Source organism: Haliotis cracherodii, unplaced genomic scaffold (assembly GCF_022045235.1).
Source record: "Haliotis cracherodii isolate W230 unplaced genomic scaffold, xgHalCrac1.p SCAF_7, whole genome shotgun sequence".
Lineage (NCBI taxonomy): Eukaryota > Metazoa > Mollusca > Gastropoda > Lepetellida > Haliotidae > Haliotis > Haliotis cracherodii.
Window position 1 is genome coordinate 23,672,313 of NW_027266330.1, and position 17,330 is coordinate 23,689,642.

At 39.2% G+C, this 17,330-nt stretch overlaps 1 protein-coding gene across 21 annotated transcripts in view; it reads right to left on the bottom strand.

Moving 5' to 3' along the window:
- LOC139447746 (uncharacterized) overlaps positions 1-17,330 on the bottom strand; it is a 166,463-nt gene that overhangs the window by 139,743 nt on the left and 9,390 nt on the right. Inside the window, exons 2-3 of one of the 21 annotated variants that reach the window (XM_071229227.1) lie at positions 7,029-7,345; positions 5,486-5,536 (exon numbers count right to left, since the gene is read on the bottom strand). The exons of 10 other annotated variants lie outside the window; for them this stretch is intronic. In XM_071229227.1, coding sequence (XP_071085328.1) covers positions 7,044-7,345 — 302 coding nt within the window. In that variant the 3' untranslated portion in view covers positions 5,486-5,536; positions 7,029-7,043. 10 more of the 21 variants (XM_071229232.1, XM_071229224.1, XM_071229211.1 and 7 more) reach the window with 10 other exon arrangements.

The following is a 17,330-nucleotide window of genomic DNA, read 5'->3' on the forward strand; positions in this document are numbered from 1 at the left end:
ACAAACTGCTGATGAACTCAAGTCACGTAACTATTTCTGTTAGTCCACAATGTATGCTTGTTGCTTCACACTGGTCCTTGGGCTGGTAGGAGATAACGTGTCACCAGCTCTCAGTAATCAAGAGTGAGTGTGTATGGTTTCATGTCAATCCAAACTGGTACATTAGTCATAACAGGTCATCCAAGTTAGGATTTGGCAGTTATAAGGTGTGACCTGGCTTATTGTGTCATTGTATCTCAATGTGAAAAACGGTTTACTGGCCTACAGTGTCTGGGGACTCAAGGCTTCTTGGCCGGTGTATCGTAATGCAGCATAAAGCTATGGGAATGTAAATGAAACAGACGATGAGTATGGTATATGCGTTCCAATTGCGACAGTGAAAACACTGGCGATCAAGAAAATGGCGTCGCAAATGTCAATCTAATTAATTATGTTTGTGTCTACGTATGTGGAGCAACAGAATTTAGCTGCCACAAGATATTTTACAAGGTAGGCACTTGGCATTCTCTGAATTTTGGTCAGTCGACAAATTGAAATTTAGGTCGCATTGGGGACCGTTTTAGTCGCAACTTTGAGGCCTGATCAACCAATATTCTATTAGTCTCTGCCTTTCATGTCCCAAGGCTATATTCCAAGGTAATCATCTCTATCCATCATAATTAACTGAATAACAGAATGCAAGTAAGTAAACATGTTTTATTTACACAGTATCATGTTCATGCAGAAATATACAAAACATGGTGACCCATCATTCTTCATTGACCTTCAGACAAAACAAACATTGTGATGGTTTCAGTTATCTGATCAAGTAATAGAGAGGTTTGCTTGTTGTTTAACGCCACACTCAGCAATATTCCAGCTATATAACAGCGGTCTGTAAATACTCGAGTCTGGACCAGACAATCCAGTGATTGAGATCATGAGCATCGATGTACGCAATTTGGGATATGATGACATGCATCAACCAAGTCTAACCACCAAGCCGATCATGTAAGTCGTCTCTTATGACAAGTAGAATCGCCGTTTACGGCTAGCATGGGTTTCTGAAGACCTATTCTTACCCGGATAATAATGGTTTAAAAGAGAAGTAACAGATCAACTGCTGCACATGTAAATCTAAGAAATTACAAAATCTCTATTTTTTAATCTTCTCAAAAAGAGAATGAACATTGAAAATACTAAATTTAATAAATCATCGAGGTGAGGAATACACAAGAATATAAAGACTTTTTCAATTACACGTCACCAGTCTTCACTAAAGTATCATGACATTGCACATCAAGGAATCAAAGTGGCATGTGGAATTCGAAATGAAACAGTGGAACCAGGAAAACCAATTCCAGTTGCAAACAATGATAAACTGAGAGTGAGACATCTAGTCTTGACTACAGGGACAGACACAGCCAATAGTCCACGTCTGAGACTACTAAGTTTTGACAGACAGGTTGTTTTATCCTAAAATTCTGTAACGATCAACAACCACTTGTCCAAAAGGAACTGCGGACTAGTTGAATATAACCAATGGTGTGAACCCAGAACAGTGAGTGAGTGAGTATGGTTATATGCCGCTTTTAGCAATATTCCAGCAATATCACGGCGGGGGACACCAATAATGGGCTTCACACATTGTACCCATGTCGGAAATCGAACCCGTGTTTTTCGGCACAACGGGCGAACACTTTAATCACTAGGCTACCCGACCGCCCCTGAACCCAGAATAACCTTCCTAGCATGGGTGGAATCTAACCAGGTCTTGTGTTTGAGGATCGGACACACCACACTTATTTTAAAAGCATCTCGCTCAAAGCATATTCATAGCTTCAGCACACTGTTTACTTTTCCTCCAGTGTTTCTGTAAGCCGGTCCTATATGAATAGACCTTCCCACACACACAGGTAAAACTGAGACCATCGTGTACGGACTCAATATGGTATTTCCTTGTTCCGTAGTTAGTGAACACTTTGTGACACCTTGGACAAGGGTAACACTCTGAAGACGGAACAGTTCTAGGCCATGGAGAATGTTCAGCTGAATGAGTTCTAACTTGAAAAGGAATAACAGGATGATCCTGACGAGAAACAATTCTGCCAACTGGGAAAGTAGTTCCATACCCATGTACATCTGAAACAGGGATGAGAATCCTTTATGTAGATACTGTATAACCAAAACATGTGTCACTTTTTCAATGTTAACTAAACAAATTCTCATTATGAACAGACGAAAATGATGGCCAACATTATACACATACATCTGATGCTGCTTTTTGTAATAGTCTTTCTGTGCAGACAATTGGATGATCAGAGTCAATGGAAAGTTTTTCACCACCATAAGAAGTGACCAGAGAGAAATTTGAAAAATCATCTCGACAAAACAAACGGAACCAAATGAACAAATGCCAGAAAATATCCCGATAGGAAATAAACGACTTCAAAAAGAAAAGAAAAAGAAGGAAAAAAGGGATCATTTTGATACAAATTGGGCCATTCAAGTCATTTGAATTCTTACTTAATACCTAATCCTTCAGGCCATCCAAACTTGATGAGTTTGATGACTGGTTCACAATATTAGATGCTTCCTCGCACACTTTACTCTTCCTCAAGTGCTTTTGCCAGCTTGTTCGATGCTTGTACACCCTTCCGCAAATGCAAGCAAAAGTCAAGCCAACATGAACTGATTCTATGTGATATCTCCTTGTACCCTGCCTGGTGAACACTCGGTCACAGTGAGAACAGGGGTATGCCTGGGCTGTAGGATCAGAAACGGCTTGCTCTTTATCTAACCAGGATGATACTTCAGTTGTACCAAGACCTGGCTGACCTTTATCTGGCCAAGGAGACGCCTGGTGTATCGTACCAGAACCGGGCTGACCTTTACTGGGCCATTTTGACACCTGGGGTATCTCAGAACCAGTTTGTCTTTTATTGGGCCACGTTGACGCCTGACCTGCTGAATCAGGGCAGGCTTGCACTTCACTGAGCCAAGGTTGCTCCTTAGAAGGCTTAGGATGCTGGATTAACAAAGGCACTAAATTGGACCCACCATGGCCTTGGTGATTATCACCATACCAAGGAACATCTGAAAGTAACAAAAATATTATTTCAGTAATTCCTCTTGACAAACTCTCCATGTTTTCCACTACATGAAAACCACAAGGTCACAAGAGATCAATCTTAGGCTTGCTTTGTACTCACAAGCAACAATCGGCCTATATTCATCATAATCAGAGGTTGATTCTTGAAACTCCTGACTCCTTGAAACTCAAAGGCTGACTAAACTCTCTAAAGAAACAGCATCACTTCCTGTACATGAATCACAACAAGAAAGTAATACCAGATGGGACTAAGGCTTGTGAGGTCCAGAAGTTGTAGAGATGGCACCACAGAGTTTACTTTCCCTCATGTGTTTGTGTAAACTTGTTCGATATTTGTAGATCTTCCCACAAACACATGTGAATCTTTGCCCCTCATGAACAGACTCTAAATGGAACTGCCTGGCCTTATAACTTGTGAACAAACGATCACATTTGGAACAGGGGAAGGAATACGGAACAGGAATTCCTTCTTGCCCAGGGAAAACCAGATGCTTTGAAACATCTGGTGAGGTGGTATTGAAATGGCCAACCTGCCTCAGACGTCCAAAACCAAGAACATCTGAAAAAAACAAGAAGTCTTTGCTAGTTGTGATGTGAATGGGGGCAGATTTTCAACCTAAAACAAAAAATATACCTTCCAGTTTTCTCATTCTATGACTGAGTGATGAACACAGGTAGTGAACACCTTGTAGGGGTCTTACGTTTACATATTCTTCTCATGACCTACATCCTGAACAATGAATGGGAAACAAAACTCAAGGACCTATGTGCCTGTTCCAAACAATCATGAATGAATCTGATTCTAAATTCTAGAGCTGTTTAATTTGTTCAAGGTCAACAAAATGTAACAGGTACAAGGTCAGGCAAAGAATTATCTCCATGAGCATACAATGACAAATCAGTTATCTTTCGTTGCTGCCCAATACAGTAATGACATCAAGAAAAATCACTTGTAGCTTAATGGGCTATCAAGAAATATACTCAAGTGGCCAGAACCTTGGAAGATAGACCTCCCACACTGAAACAATTTGGAACAAGAATAAAACACTTTTTTCAAACATATTTCTAGCTGTATTTTAAGCTGGATAAAGAAACTTCTATTTATTTGTAGATTACAATGTGGTAAGATGTTATCACATTGACAAGATGAACGAAAGTTGAATGAGGTTAAAATGTGTAAGCAAACTTATCCCAAAGATGGGTTATCAGCCATACTTCTTTGTTCAACCTGACCCCTCTAACCATCAGACAACCGTAGACTGATAAGAATTTTAATAGCCACAGCGATTCGCTCTACTGTTCGTTTTGCACACTGCTCATGGTATCCATGATTTCAAACATCAGACCAATGGACCCCAAATCAGAACAAATCAAATATACACAATATCCATTACCAAAATGTTTGGTCAACGTAGCAGGAAGTTTACATTCACTGCATTTGATGCTGACTTTCCTTCAACGCTGCACACAACTGGCTTTTTCTGAGATGTGCCCTGAGACTAGTTCTGTATTTATACGTCTTTCCACAGACACAAGAGAAGCTGATGCCTTCATGGACACTCTCCATGTGGTATATTCTAGCTACATGGTTCATGAATATGCGATCACATTTTGAACATGGATAGGAACCCTGAGGCCAGACACCTGGACTAGACCTTTGTCTTTGGGAAGACACTCCTGCATAAAGTCTATCAACTTGCGCATAACCTCCATTACCATGACAATCTGAAAACAACAAAAACAGGGATTCAAGTTCACCTCAACACTCTCCACAAAACTAAGATGTCAATAGGTTTTTGCACCTGCAAACTTCAAGATCTTGACAACTTCTCAGCTTCCTTGTAAGCTGCACATTCCTTACTGCGCCTCAGATGAGTTTGCAAACCAGTTCTATATTTATAAACTCTTCCACAAACACAAGTAAAACTTAAACCGTGATGAACAGACTCGACATGAAACAGTCTCGCTGCATATGTCATGAACACTCTACCACATTCAGAGCAAGGGAGAGATCGACTAGAGTTGTTGCAGTAGTTTCCAGGAGCTTGACCAGAGAATCCACCAACGTATCTACTTTCTTCAACTGAATGCCCTTGATCCTGTAAATCTGGAAGCAGGAAAAGGCTTCATTTACTGAGAAATCCTGCTAGGGCTCAAAAGGGCATGTTCATTGGTAAGACTTCTGGCTATTTCTGAACATTACACACTGTGCACTCTTTCGGAGATGAGCGTTCAAGCTGGTTCGGTAGGTATATGTTTTCCCACAAACACAAGGGAAAAGTTTCCCTTCATGCTTAGATTCGATGTGAAACAATCTAGTGCAATAGTTTGTGAAAATTCGATCACACTTGGGGCATGGATACACACCAATGCTAGTATTTTGATGTGGGTTTTGTTGGTGTTGTCTCGACATGTCCACACCAGCTTGTCCATAAGCACAAAATCCTGAAAGCAACAAAAGACTCGTTCTAGATCATGCTCATATGGCAATCTCTCATTTCATGCACAGTAGACATAAATAAGCAGGTCCAGTAAGTCAATTTGACTTGTATCCAATCCTTAATTATATGAATCAGAAAAACAGTAGCCCTGATTAATCAAACACAAGACATTTATAGGAACACCTTCAAAAGTGTAATGTGTTTGTAGGCACTTCTTTGGTACAGAAACATTTCAATAAAATGCTCAAAATTTACACATAACCCTTGTCGGACTCAAAAACCTAGGAAAATATCCAAAATATCTTCATGGATTTATGCAGGCGACCTTTTTACTCTTTCTACTGCAGTCGTCACCATCACAAACAAGGTGTTCACATTAATGCTTGTTGATCCAATTTAGCTGCATTTTTATAGGCTGCACAAACGGGACTCTTCCGGAGATGTGTCTGCAAACCAGTCCTGTACTTATACACCCTGCCACAAACACAGGAGAAGACCAAGCCCTCATGAACCGATTCCATATGAAACTGCCTAGCCATATAGTTAGTGAACACTCGTTCACACTTCGAACATGGATATTCATTCTTTTTAATCTGTTTGCTATCAGAAATGTGGGATGGTTGTGCAACTGGGTTTCCAATAAAGTAACTAGAGCCTTGAAAAGATCTGCTGAAGTCCCCACCACCTGAAAGCAACAAAAAGGTTCCAATTCAGTCCACTATTGAAACACAATCCAGACATAACCAAAGTGCCCATTATACTTGGACTGGGGCAATTTTAAAATTACTACCCGGGTATCCGATCCTACCTGGTACCTGCTGTTGGTCCCAAGAATACAAAATGTCGTAGGAATTAGTTTACCAGAGACCTGGCAAAATTTTTTAGATATGCATAAAAACTATCTGGTCATGCAGACAGTGAAACCGACTGAAGCCTTGTCCATATTCAAACATAAAAGTCAAAAAGAAATATGAATCATTAGTGACTGGCAAAAACCATGAAGTTTTTTGCTATTTAACAATAAACTGTAAATCGTGAAATTAATGTATCTCCAAAAGAATGCGACCACTGGCCCCTAGCCAAAAATGCGACTCAATATGAATGCGACACCCATCTCCTCTGAAGCTTCAGTGGATTTATATCTAAAGAAAATACAGGAGAATCCTTTCTCATGCAAGCGTAATTTGTTATCGATAACAACCTCACTCAGATGTTGGAGGAACACCACACTTATCTTCAAGAAAAAAAAACCAGATAAACATTTAAGATTTCTCAACCACTGCCCATCAGGATCATGACAAAAGAACAACCATCACATAAACTCCATTATGCCTTCTGACGTATAACCATTAATCCTATAAAGTCCAGTTAGTTTTGAGATCAAGAACTGTTCAGGACATGGCCCTTCTCTGTTACACATCCTATGTGAGCCGGCCACAAATGCAAGTTTAACACTATCCATCATCATAAAATAGATCTAAAAGGCAAGACCTTACTGAGTTTAGAATCCATTACTGTGGCGAACTATAACTGTTGCTTGCTTCCGCACAAAGCTTGCTCTGCCTCAAGTGCTTGTGTAAGCTAGTTCTGTATTTGTACACTTTGCCACAGACACACGTAAAACTGCGTCCTTCGTGCACCGATTCCATGTGAAACAACCTCCCCACATTTTTGGCAAACACTCTATCACACTTGGGGCAGGGAAACAAAGTCTGTTCAGCGCCACTTTCAGCCAAAGTTTGAAGATGCTGACTGACAGAGGTGCCATCATAGTGACTATCATCAAGGACTGAGCCGTGATAACCACCATAATCTGAAACCAACAAAAACTCTAATTGAGACCGCAGAGCACTTCACACCAGTTTCACACATCAGAACGTGCAAGACAAAATTCAATATGCAAACAACAAACATTAGTTTTCAATTGCTTCATAAACAGAGTATCTCAAGAAGGAATTGGCTTGTTAAGTCAATATTTTCAGCAATAACAGTTGGAGACAGAGGCTTGCCTTTAATACTGTACAAGGTGGGCCAGTCAAATGTGTGGTCCCAATGAACAACCATTCCTCAAACTGGGAAACAACAATATCTGCAACAGTTTGTACTAGTGAGTGAGTGAGTTGGGTTTAACACTGCTGTTAACAGTATTCCAGTCATATCACGGCGTGTCAGCTTAATTTTGGAGGAAAGCCTGAAGTGATGCAGGTCTCCGACGTTTACCACTTCAGTGAAACCCAAGAACACAGGTATGGTGCTGACACACCTAGAAACAAAATCGGGGCGAACTGGGATTCGAACCCACAATCTTTAGGTTTCTTGCGTGTCCAAGGGATGCACAGCAGAACATGGCGCCTCAGACGACTGAGCCTCCCGTGGCCCCAGGTTTGTACTAATATTAATGTCACAAAAGTTATTTCTGTATGAAGGGGTTGCAATGTCTTTTACCGCCCCCATTACCACAAATGTAAGATGATGCCAATATGTACCTCTGCTGTCAGTGCACCATGAAGCCATGATTCACCATACTACAAAATGTGATTTCTACAAGAAGTAATCACCTGCATCAAATGTCTGTCGAGTGTGATTGAGTTTAGTGATGGTCCATATGTTTTTCAGGATTATTCGACATCTGCATCACAACACAACGTTTCTGATGTCTCTGCAAGCCTGTTCGGTACTTATAAACCTTTCCACAGTTACACATAAAGACGACCTGGTCGTGAACAGTCTCAACATGATAGACTCTTGCAACATAGTTCGTGAACACACGGTCACACTGTGTGCAAGGGAAACCACCAACATTCAAAGCATCTCTCGAATAACCAGAACTGGGCTGCCCACTGTAGGGAAATGTACTTGTGTAGCTTTGAAAACCTGAAAGCAACAAGAAAGCTTGCTCTAGTTCAATGACATGACTTTATTACATAGTACGTTGCAAATTTGATTGTGTTGCAAATACCAAGGTATGAGTGCTGAAGGGACAGAAGGCAAACAAGGTCATATCCAGAGGTTGAACGTCAGAAGAAGTAAGATCATCAACTGTGCGGCCTTTCCTATCAAAATGCAGTTTTGCAATGTTCGTGCAATTCATGGAACATTTAATACATCGGCATGTGCATTGTCTCTCACACAACTTCAACCACTGTATGATCATCTCAAAAAAACAAAATCTAGGTTAATTCAATTTTCTTTTATTCAACAAACTTGTTCAAAGAATAATTGAGATTCACTGTCACGAGTTCCTTCAGAACCACCTTTCACAGCCAAAGCCTGATGGAACTGAGAAATAGATTGGTATGTCAATATTCCAGTACAATTCTGCATATTCTGATCCCTGAAAGTCTGTTAAGTTTAGGACATGTACTCATTCTGAATGTCAAGGAATTCTTAACATAAATGAAACATCAAGGTCTTGATTCATCCAATGCCCTTTTAGCAAAGGCACAATCCACATTCTGTCTCAGATGTCTTTGTAAACCAGTTCTGTATTTGTACATCTTCCCACACACACATATAAAAGTCATTTCCTCATGAACAGTCTCCATGTGATACTTTCGTGTCTTTGGATTCATAAATACACGCTCACATTCGGAACATGGGAATGAGCCTTTCCCTTCAGCCTGGAAACCCTGAACAAAGTCCTGATTGTAGGCCAAGCCTGAATAGCCTCTACCCTCTACTTGACTAGAAAATCGCTCATCGGGATAATCTGAAAATAACAAAAAGTCTAGGTCTATTTCCTTCCAATGCTGAATCAACTAAACAGGAACATGTTCTCCAAGGTGTTTCTAAGTCATTAGGAATTGAGGAGTAGAGTCGTAATATATTCCTGCTCACACCATGTATTTGAAATAATGATGCTCAATTTTCTGGGCAGTTCTGTGTTAGGATAACAGACACGACACCCAATCTAAGACTCCTGGAATGCCCCAATTTTCACATCACAATATGCACAGGTACTTGGTCAACAAGAATGAATCCTTTTCCCACAATGCCAAGCATTGAAATATAAGAAAGGAAACACCTTCACAAATTCAAAAGGCAATCACTTCGATGCCTTTTCAAATGAACATCCACTGTTGCCCTGTCCTCCTCATCAATCTGTTAGTTGATAGAACTACCAAAACATATAACTTGTATTAGAACCTCTCCCTGAACAACTGCTTGAAAAGAAACCATCAAGATCAGAACAGTTGTCGGTTTAAGAGAAACACAACACCCAGCTGCACATGTTTGCATTTAGCTGAATCGTCAAAGGGTTGAATTCATAAATCATACATGCTTTTTCTTAGCAGCACATAATGGGCTGGTTCTCATATGCCTCTGAAGACCAGTTCGAAATTTGTATACTTTTCCACAATTACATGAGAAATCAATTTGTTCGTGTACAGTTTCAATATGGTAGCGCAATGTTCGGTATTTCATGAACACTCTACCACACTCAGTGCATGGGAAAGTCCTAATTTCTTCAGAATGACGGAATGAGCCCGAATATAATCCTTGGTTCATACTGCACAACACTCGTTCCCCTCGCTCATCTATTTCCAAAAGAGCATTGCGTGGACCGTGTTGGAAAGCACTCCCACAACCATCAACATCTGAAAGTAAGCAAAAAGTGGTCTTGTATTGACATTTTCCCTTGTACAAAATATTGGTCCACTTCATGTTGAGCAAAATCATAAAACTGAATAATCGGTCTCCAGTACAGAACCATCGTTTCTTGAGATCACCAACCTTGAAAAACATAGCCTCACTTTTAAAGTAAAACTTTTTCAAGGGTATAAAGCACAAGGAACAACAAGACTTATTTTCAAATGTTTACTTACAAAAGGAATGGCATAAAATACACTTTGTATGTTGCGCAACGCTAAGTAGAGTCAACATGGCAATGATTATGCCTCAGAAACATATCACAACGTTTAGTTGTGTCAGATCGTTACCACACAAGACAAGAACTGACAATACACAGGTAAAATATCAAACATGTAAATTGCAGTGAAAGGATTTCTGTATCACTTCACACCACACACACCTAAATACAGCTGTGTGGAGTAGGATGCACATAAAACATGCAGACAATGAGTTATGATTTTCTTTCCCCTCCGCAACTCAACAAACAAGATATTAGAATATAATATTCCTGGTACAATACTGTCATATATAATTTCTTCCGATCATTTGACTAAAATTCTTTTAAGTTTTATTGGGTATTTTGTAATCAAACAACTGGTAGATCACAGTAGAAAACGTGTGTTCATTGAAACAAATTCTGAAGCCTACGTAAGCTAAAGATCAAATATAAAACCATCATGTTTTCAAAAGATTTCAGGTTGTACATTAACATTAAAAATGAGCTCTGTTCACATTAAGAAACATCTGACACAACTTCTGATGCCTGAGCAAGCCAGTTCGGTAAGTGTAAACCTTTCCACAGATACAAGAAAATATTTTGTTATTGTGAATAGCTGCCATATGGTTCCATCGAGCTCCAGTATTGGAGAAGACCTTATTGCACACATTACATGGGTGAGTGCCCTGCCTAGGTAAGTGACCAATACTGCTAGCAGTTTGAAAGGCTTCAGTGGGATCAACTGAGGTTCTGTAACCACGATAACCTGAAAGCAACAAAAAGTAAGTTCTAAATTTCTTCAATACATGAACTTGTCATTCAAGTGGTTTTCAGGTTTACTTTATCATCCAAAACTGGCTCCCACAGGAGATATCGCTTGGATGATATCGCTGCAATGAAATTACATCACAATGCTTTGCAGACCATTGTGACATCACTGGTTACCATGACGTCACAATCAAATGACATCACTAATGGCTCTGCTACTGAAGCTGTTTGCAGTACTTTTTACATTGAAGTCACTGCTAATTACTGTCTACAAATTGAAAAAGTTGAAAGAATGATGTTGGATGATAAATAAAATCTCAACCTCGTGTCTTTTGATATCAAATATATCAACACTCGTTGATATATTTGATATCAAAAGACACTCGGGTGAGATTCTCTATATCCCAAATAATCGTTCAGACTGTTAACAAGTTGGTCTGAAACATGGACCATTTTAAACAGATCCTACAGATCATGATACAGTATATCTGTCTTTTTGTTGAAACAAACAGGCTGTGATTGCCTATTTGACAATAGTTATAAATATCACTTTTCTTGAACATAAGTATCCTACCAAAAACATTCACAGGGAATTCAGGGATGCTACTGACTCTTAACTGTTCAGGACACAGTTTGGGATTATGCAAGTCAATGACAAAATTGGACTGAAGACTGAAGAACTACAATGTAATCAGTTCCTACTTAAAGAGTTTTCCTAATGCACAAGTCATTTAACCTCCTAGTAGACAAAGAAGACAGCACACAGGGATCAGAAGACGGACAAACAGGTGTTTACTGTTGACTGTTATGCCATGACGATTATTTATTCCCTTTTTAACTCGCACCAGAATCCAAAGACATAATATAGACGTTGCAAGATTTCTGGTGCCGCATAAGTCCAGTTCGGTACGAGTACACTTTCCCACATACACAACGGAAATTGTTATTCTCATGAATGGCCTCAATATGATTCCATCGAGCACTTTTATTTGAAAATGACTTTTCACACTGCGGACAGGGGTATAATCTAAGGTGGCTTTCTTCAGCAAAGGAACTGTCTTGGCCTCTATCAAAATGCTCTTCCCTGATGCTAGTTGCAGAAAAATTTGGATGTGCAAAACTGAAGCGACTATGACTGGCGGCCATTATCCTTTGATCATTATCGTACCCTGCCATAGAACGTCCAAAACCTGAAAGAAACAAAATTCAGATCTTAAATGACAAGATCTTTTAAGCTTCAGTAAACAAATTTCAATGCATTCTATTTCACCTAGATTGATCTCTGTGACTGAAGTCGTGTTGTGTTACAAAAGAGTATACGACCCATTCAAAACTCTTAGTCTTACCAGAGACGACTGGAGTGAGTAAAGCCATCACACAAATATGAACAATGAGAAAACAACAGAATAAACCTTCGAGTTAAGTGAAACTTGAAACTGTCTTGGGATGCAGGACTTTATCATTACAATTACAAGGGGGTGTGTATCATGGAACTGATTCACAATTGATATTGGACTAGCAGCGTATGTAGTATTACTGTAATCGACGTAATAAGCGCCCATGGCGCTCTCAAAATTAGAAATAGGGGACTCTTATTAGAATATTATTTTGGGGGGGGAAAAAACAGAGCTGAAAGATCGTAAATTTTGTGGTTTATGCTGACAGCCTGAAATGTTTATATATGACAGATATTTTTCCAGAATTAAACTCGCATATAACACACGAGTGCATATTATAAACAAAGAAATAAGTCATGTGTACACTGATCAATTCTAAGGCGTGCTAATTGGGATTGTTCACAAGCCAATATATTAGCAAATATCGCCGTGGGCGCTTATTAGAGCAGGGCGCTCATTACATCGAATACGGGAATGAACTTTCGGAGACATGTCCATGTAATGTTTCACTCTCAGACTTGCGAACAAGAGCTCTATGAATCCTCTTACCAACGTCAACTCACAAGATCATCATTTAGGTTTTGCATCGGTTTGACTTTTGTTTTCTTGAAGTGAAAACAAACTACAATTTTTCTGATGCCTAAGAAGTCCTGGTCTGTATGAATACTGTTTCCCACAAACACAGGTCAGATTTACTTTCTCATGGACACACTTGATGTGATACCATCTAGAGTTTGCATTGGAAAAAACTTTGTCACACTTAGAACAAGGATAAGACCGATTTCTTGTTTCACCAGGCACATGAAATGATGCATATTCTAACTGCTGATTGGACATTCTCCTCACATTCAGGGCACCAAAAGAATGGTTAAATCCACCCAAGCTCCAATAAGCATGATTATCTGAAAATAGCAAAAAAATTCTTTTCACATCCTGTTCAACAAAAACCACCAATTTTACTTAATCTAATTCAAGCAATTGTTACATAGTTACCGAGCTTCTACAGGAACATGAGCATACAACCAGTTTTGCATGTTGAATTGCCAAACAAAAGGCTTCCCAATAGACTCAAGACTTCAATTTCAGAACCAGGGACAGGCTACGATTCAGAAAACCAACTAAAAATGATAAATCCTTCAAATCCTATAGTACTGTATGTGGAAATGCAAACTGCTCTACAAAGACAACAATTTTCAAGCACACCAGTCTGTGCCAAAAAAACGTTTGAGTCGACAAGCCTGAGCTTGTATTTTCAGTCGATTTTAGACTTAGTATATGGAGCTGATCTTACTAGAGAGAAGCTTTGGACAAGTGGATAAAGTCGGAGACCGGCACCATCACTGCTTAATACCAAACACTCGTATATCCTTGCACATCAGCCATCAAATATCTAATAGTTTACATTCCTCCGAGAACAAAACCGTGAATATATTTGGAATTTATCACTTGGCATGTTCAACAACTATCATGTCACTTTCCATCCTTCAGAGTTCAAGGGTCCTGCAGCAGGCTGATTAATCAGTGCGACACTACAGTTTTTCTGGTGCTTCAACAGTCCTGGTCGGTATGTATACACTTTGCCACAAACACAAGCAAAGCTGACATTCCGGTGAATAGCTTCAATATGATTCCTCCTAGCTGTAGTGTTAGAAAACACCTTCCCACATTCCGTGCACACAGAACCAGAAGGTCTTAAACCAGGGTTTGAAAAGTTTAAACGTCTGTGATACAAAGAGTCAGCAAAATAGGAAGCAAGTTTTGTCTTGTACATCCTGTCTGCCCATGACTGACTAGTATTATGTCCCTGGTCAAGACCTGAAAGTAACAAAAATCTTATCAGCTCCAATCCATCTTGTCGCTTTTTAACTTAAAATCAGGAATGTATGTATAATAAAAACATATTAAATTGTAGGCAGAAAATGCACAACTTATGCAGCATAGTTCTTATTTACATTTCTTGGTGTCCATGTTTCAGAAGTTTCATACCTGTGAAGAACCGGGGTAGAACCCATAAAAGGTGACTTCACGTTGTTAGGCTAAAACTACCATAACTGTTATCTTTACCAGTGTCCCAGAAATCAATTTTGTGTGGCATCAAACCCAAATCCTTGTGACAAGTGAACACACCAACCACTATCCTTCTTCAACCTTATATTGATATGTAGTGATGGACGATCGAAAGCCTTACACGACTTGTACGACTTGTTATCTCTAAGTGTCTCAAGTGTACAGGGGTGCAATTCAACATGACAGATTTTCTTTCCCAAACAGTGAAAACTGCCCTTAGGATAACGATAATGTTAAGCAAACTTACATCAGCAGGCAGTGCCAGTCTGAATAGCTGCTAAAATGACAGGATATGAGGGTGTCAAGTTTGAAGACCTAAAACAACCTGACTACAGGTCTTCTGGTGTTTGATCAAGCCCGGATGATATATGTACGTCTTCCCACAAACACATGTGTATTCCACCTTATCATGAATGGCTGCTATATGATTTCTCCTGGACCTTGTGTTAGCAAAAACTTTGTCACACTGGGTGCAAGGCCAAACTCGCTTCTGGGTTCCACAAGAGAGATCTACATCAAGCATATCCACTGTCCCCAAGGGAGGCCCTACGTGGGACATAGACAATTGTCTTGTGTTGCCTAGGAATAAATTTGGCATGATATGTTTGCTTGAATATCTTCCTTGTTCACATTGTGCTAAAGATTGTCCAAATGAATTCCCATGATAATCTGAAAGGAACAAAAAAATAAGAATTGACTCGTGACTTGTTCACATATTGTGGATATATATCACTTGATATATCTTAGAAAAATGACCTCCATTTGTGCTGCATTCATCCACTTTGTGGGGATACATTCCCTGGTCCACAGAACTTTGACACTGTGCTGTAACTGAGCTTAATTCTAGCATGTCACTGTCCACTGATATTTCATCTAGCAAGGCGAACTTCAATAAGTGGTTCCTCAACTAGACACAAGTATCCAGGCAGTGAAGGAAATGAAAACCTGATGTAAATCTTTCAATGACTTTTATTCAGATCATTCACGTTACATATAATTCTTCAGAACATACATTTGTATTCATGATGTACATACACAATGTCTCCCACAAGCCTCGCAACTGAACTGTATAAAAATAAATGGCCAATGCAAGAGAATAACCAATCAACATTATCTGCAGAAACAGATTCCATTTGGCGTTAAGTCAACAGAGCTGTGAAAATTATAGGAATGGACCACTTATGTGAATGAAAACACTTAATGGGTAAGGCAGGGATAAACATAAAAACTGAGCTACTGACCATGTACTTGCAAGTCATTTGTCACACTGGGTAGTGATCGTTTTCTTTAGGTATTTGATATATTCTTACTTCTTTGGGTCCAGTCTATTGGTTACTTTAACACCCTAAGAGTAGACACTTTTAATAACAATTCTATTAACTTGTTGTTTCAGGTCACTTCTAATTTTTGAGAGCTGGCACTAGTGTGTAGCAGGTTGTACAAGTTCACAACAGTGACATAAAGGTCTAACAATAAGTGACATGTAGCACCTGTTTTATGAATTATTCACTGCGGAGGAGTTCATGTATGTGGGATGCCTGCTTTTGATCAGCAAATAAAGACCTGTTAAGAAATATAGGTGTCCAAGGTGAAAAGGACTCACTGGGTAATTAAGAAGTGTCATATTGTTTTGCTTTTAAAATGTTTATGCATACTTGTACACAAGTAACTCAAGATTAATTGGTTATTTGCAATTTATTTTATGTCTTATTTTGGGGGGAGGGGGATTATTTGATAAACATCCTGCTTTGAGAACATTTGGAATATTTGTATTAATGTTTATCAAGTAAATGAAAATTGATTATTTCAAGTCAAACTTTTAAAGTAAGATCCCAAATAAGAGAAAACTCCCTTTGTCATCATTCAACCACAAAACCCAGAAGCTGTCCAATTATTTCAAAAGTCGGCAACCTACTATTATAGCCATTTATTCACTGAATACAACAAATTATGCTACTTAATTATCCTAGTGAAGTTTACTCGCAATATAGATTGGACATGCTCGAAGGTGCTTGAACAAGCCTGGCTGGTATTTGTACACCTTGCCACAAATACAAGAAAATGTCTTTTTCTCATGAACAGATTCCACATGGTACTTTCTAGCATTTGGAGTTGCGAATGTTTTGATGCACTCGACACAAGGATATTTTACTTCTTGGTTCGCTAGAGAAGAAACCTCGGTCTGAAGCCTATGAAGCAGAACATTCTGATCAAAGTCAAAGCAGAAGTTTTGAGGAGGATTTGTAAGAAGCTGCTCTTGCTTAGCGGTCCTCCAGCTACTTTCAGGCACAGTTAGAGAAGTGGCAGCTTTGTTTCCACCCAAACAACTCGTACCTGAAAGTAACAAAAAGGCTGTGCTAATTTGCCTAAGTTTCACTAACAACTGAAGATTCAAAGATAGTTGATGTCTTTCATACACTTAAGTACACAAGCCATTAATGTACACAAGCAGCGTTAGAAATTGGCACTAGTCCTTTAGTCCTTACCAATCTGCCCAATAGTAAAAGTATCCTAAGGACTAGTAGAAATTGGCCCATTTTAAAGGTTTTGCTATATGTTATCATTATAAGGACTAGTGGACAAAAACTGTTATTTTCTAACCCTGCACAAGACCAGCATATATTGTCATACCAACAAATAGGTCTTGGGTTGCTTTCACTCTAAGAACAGGTCACAAGTTGACTAAACAAATCCTGAAGATATGCTGAAGCCTTGCA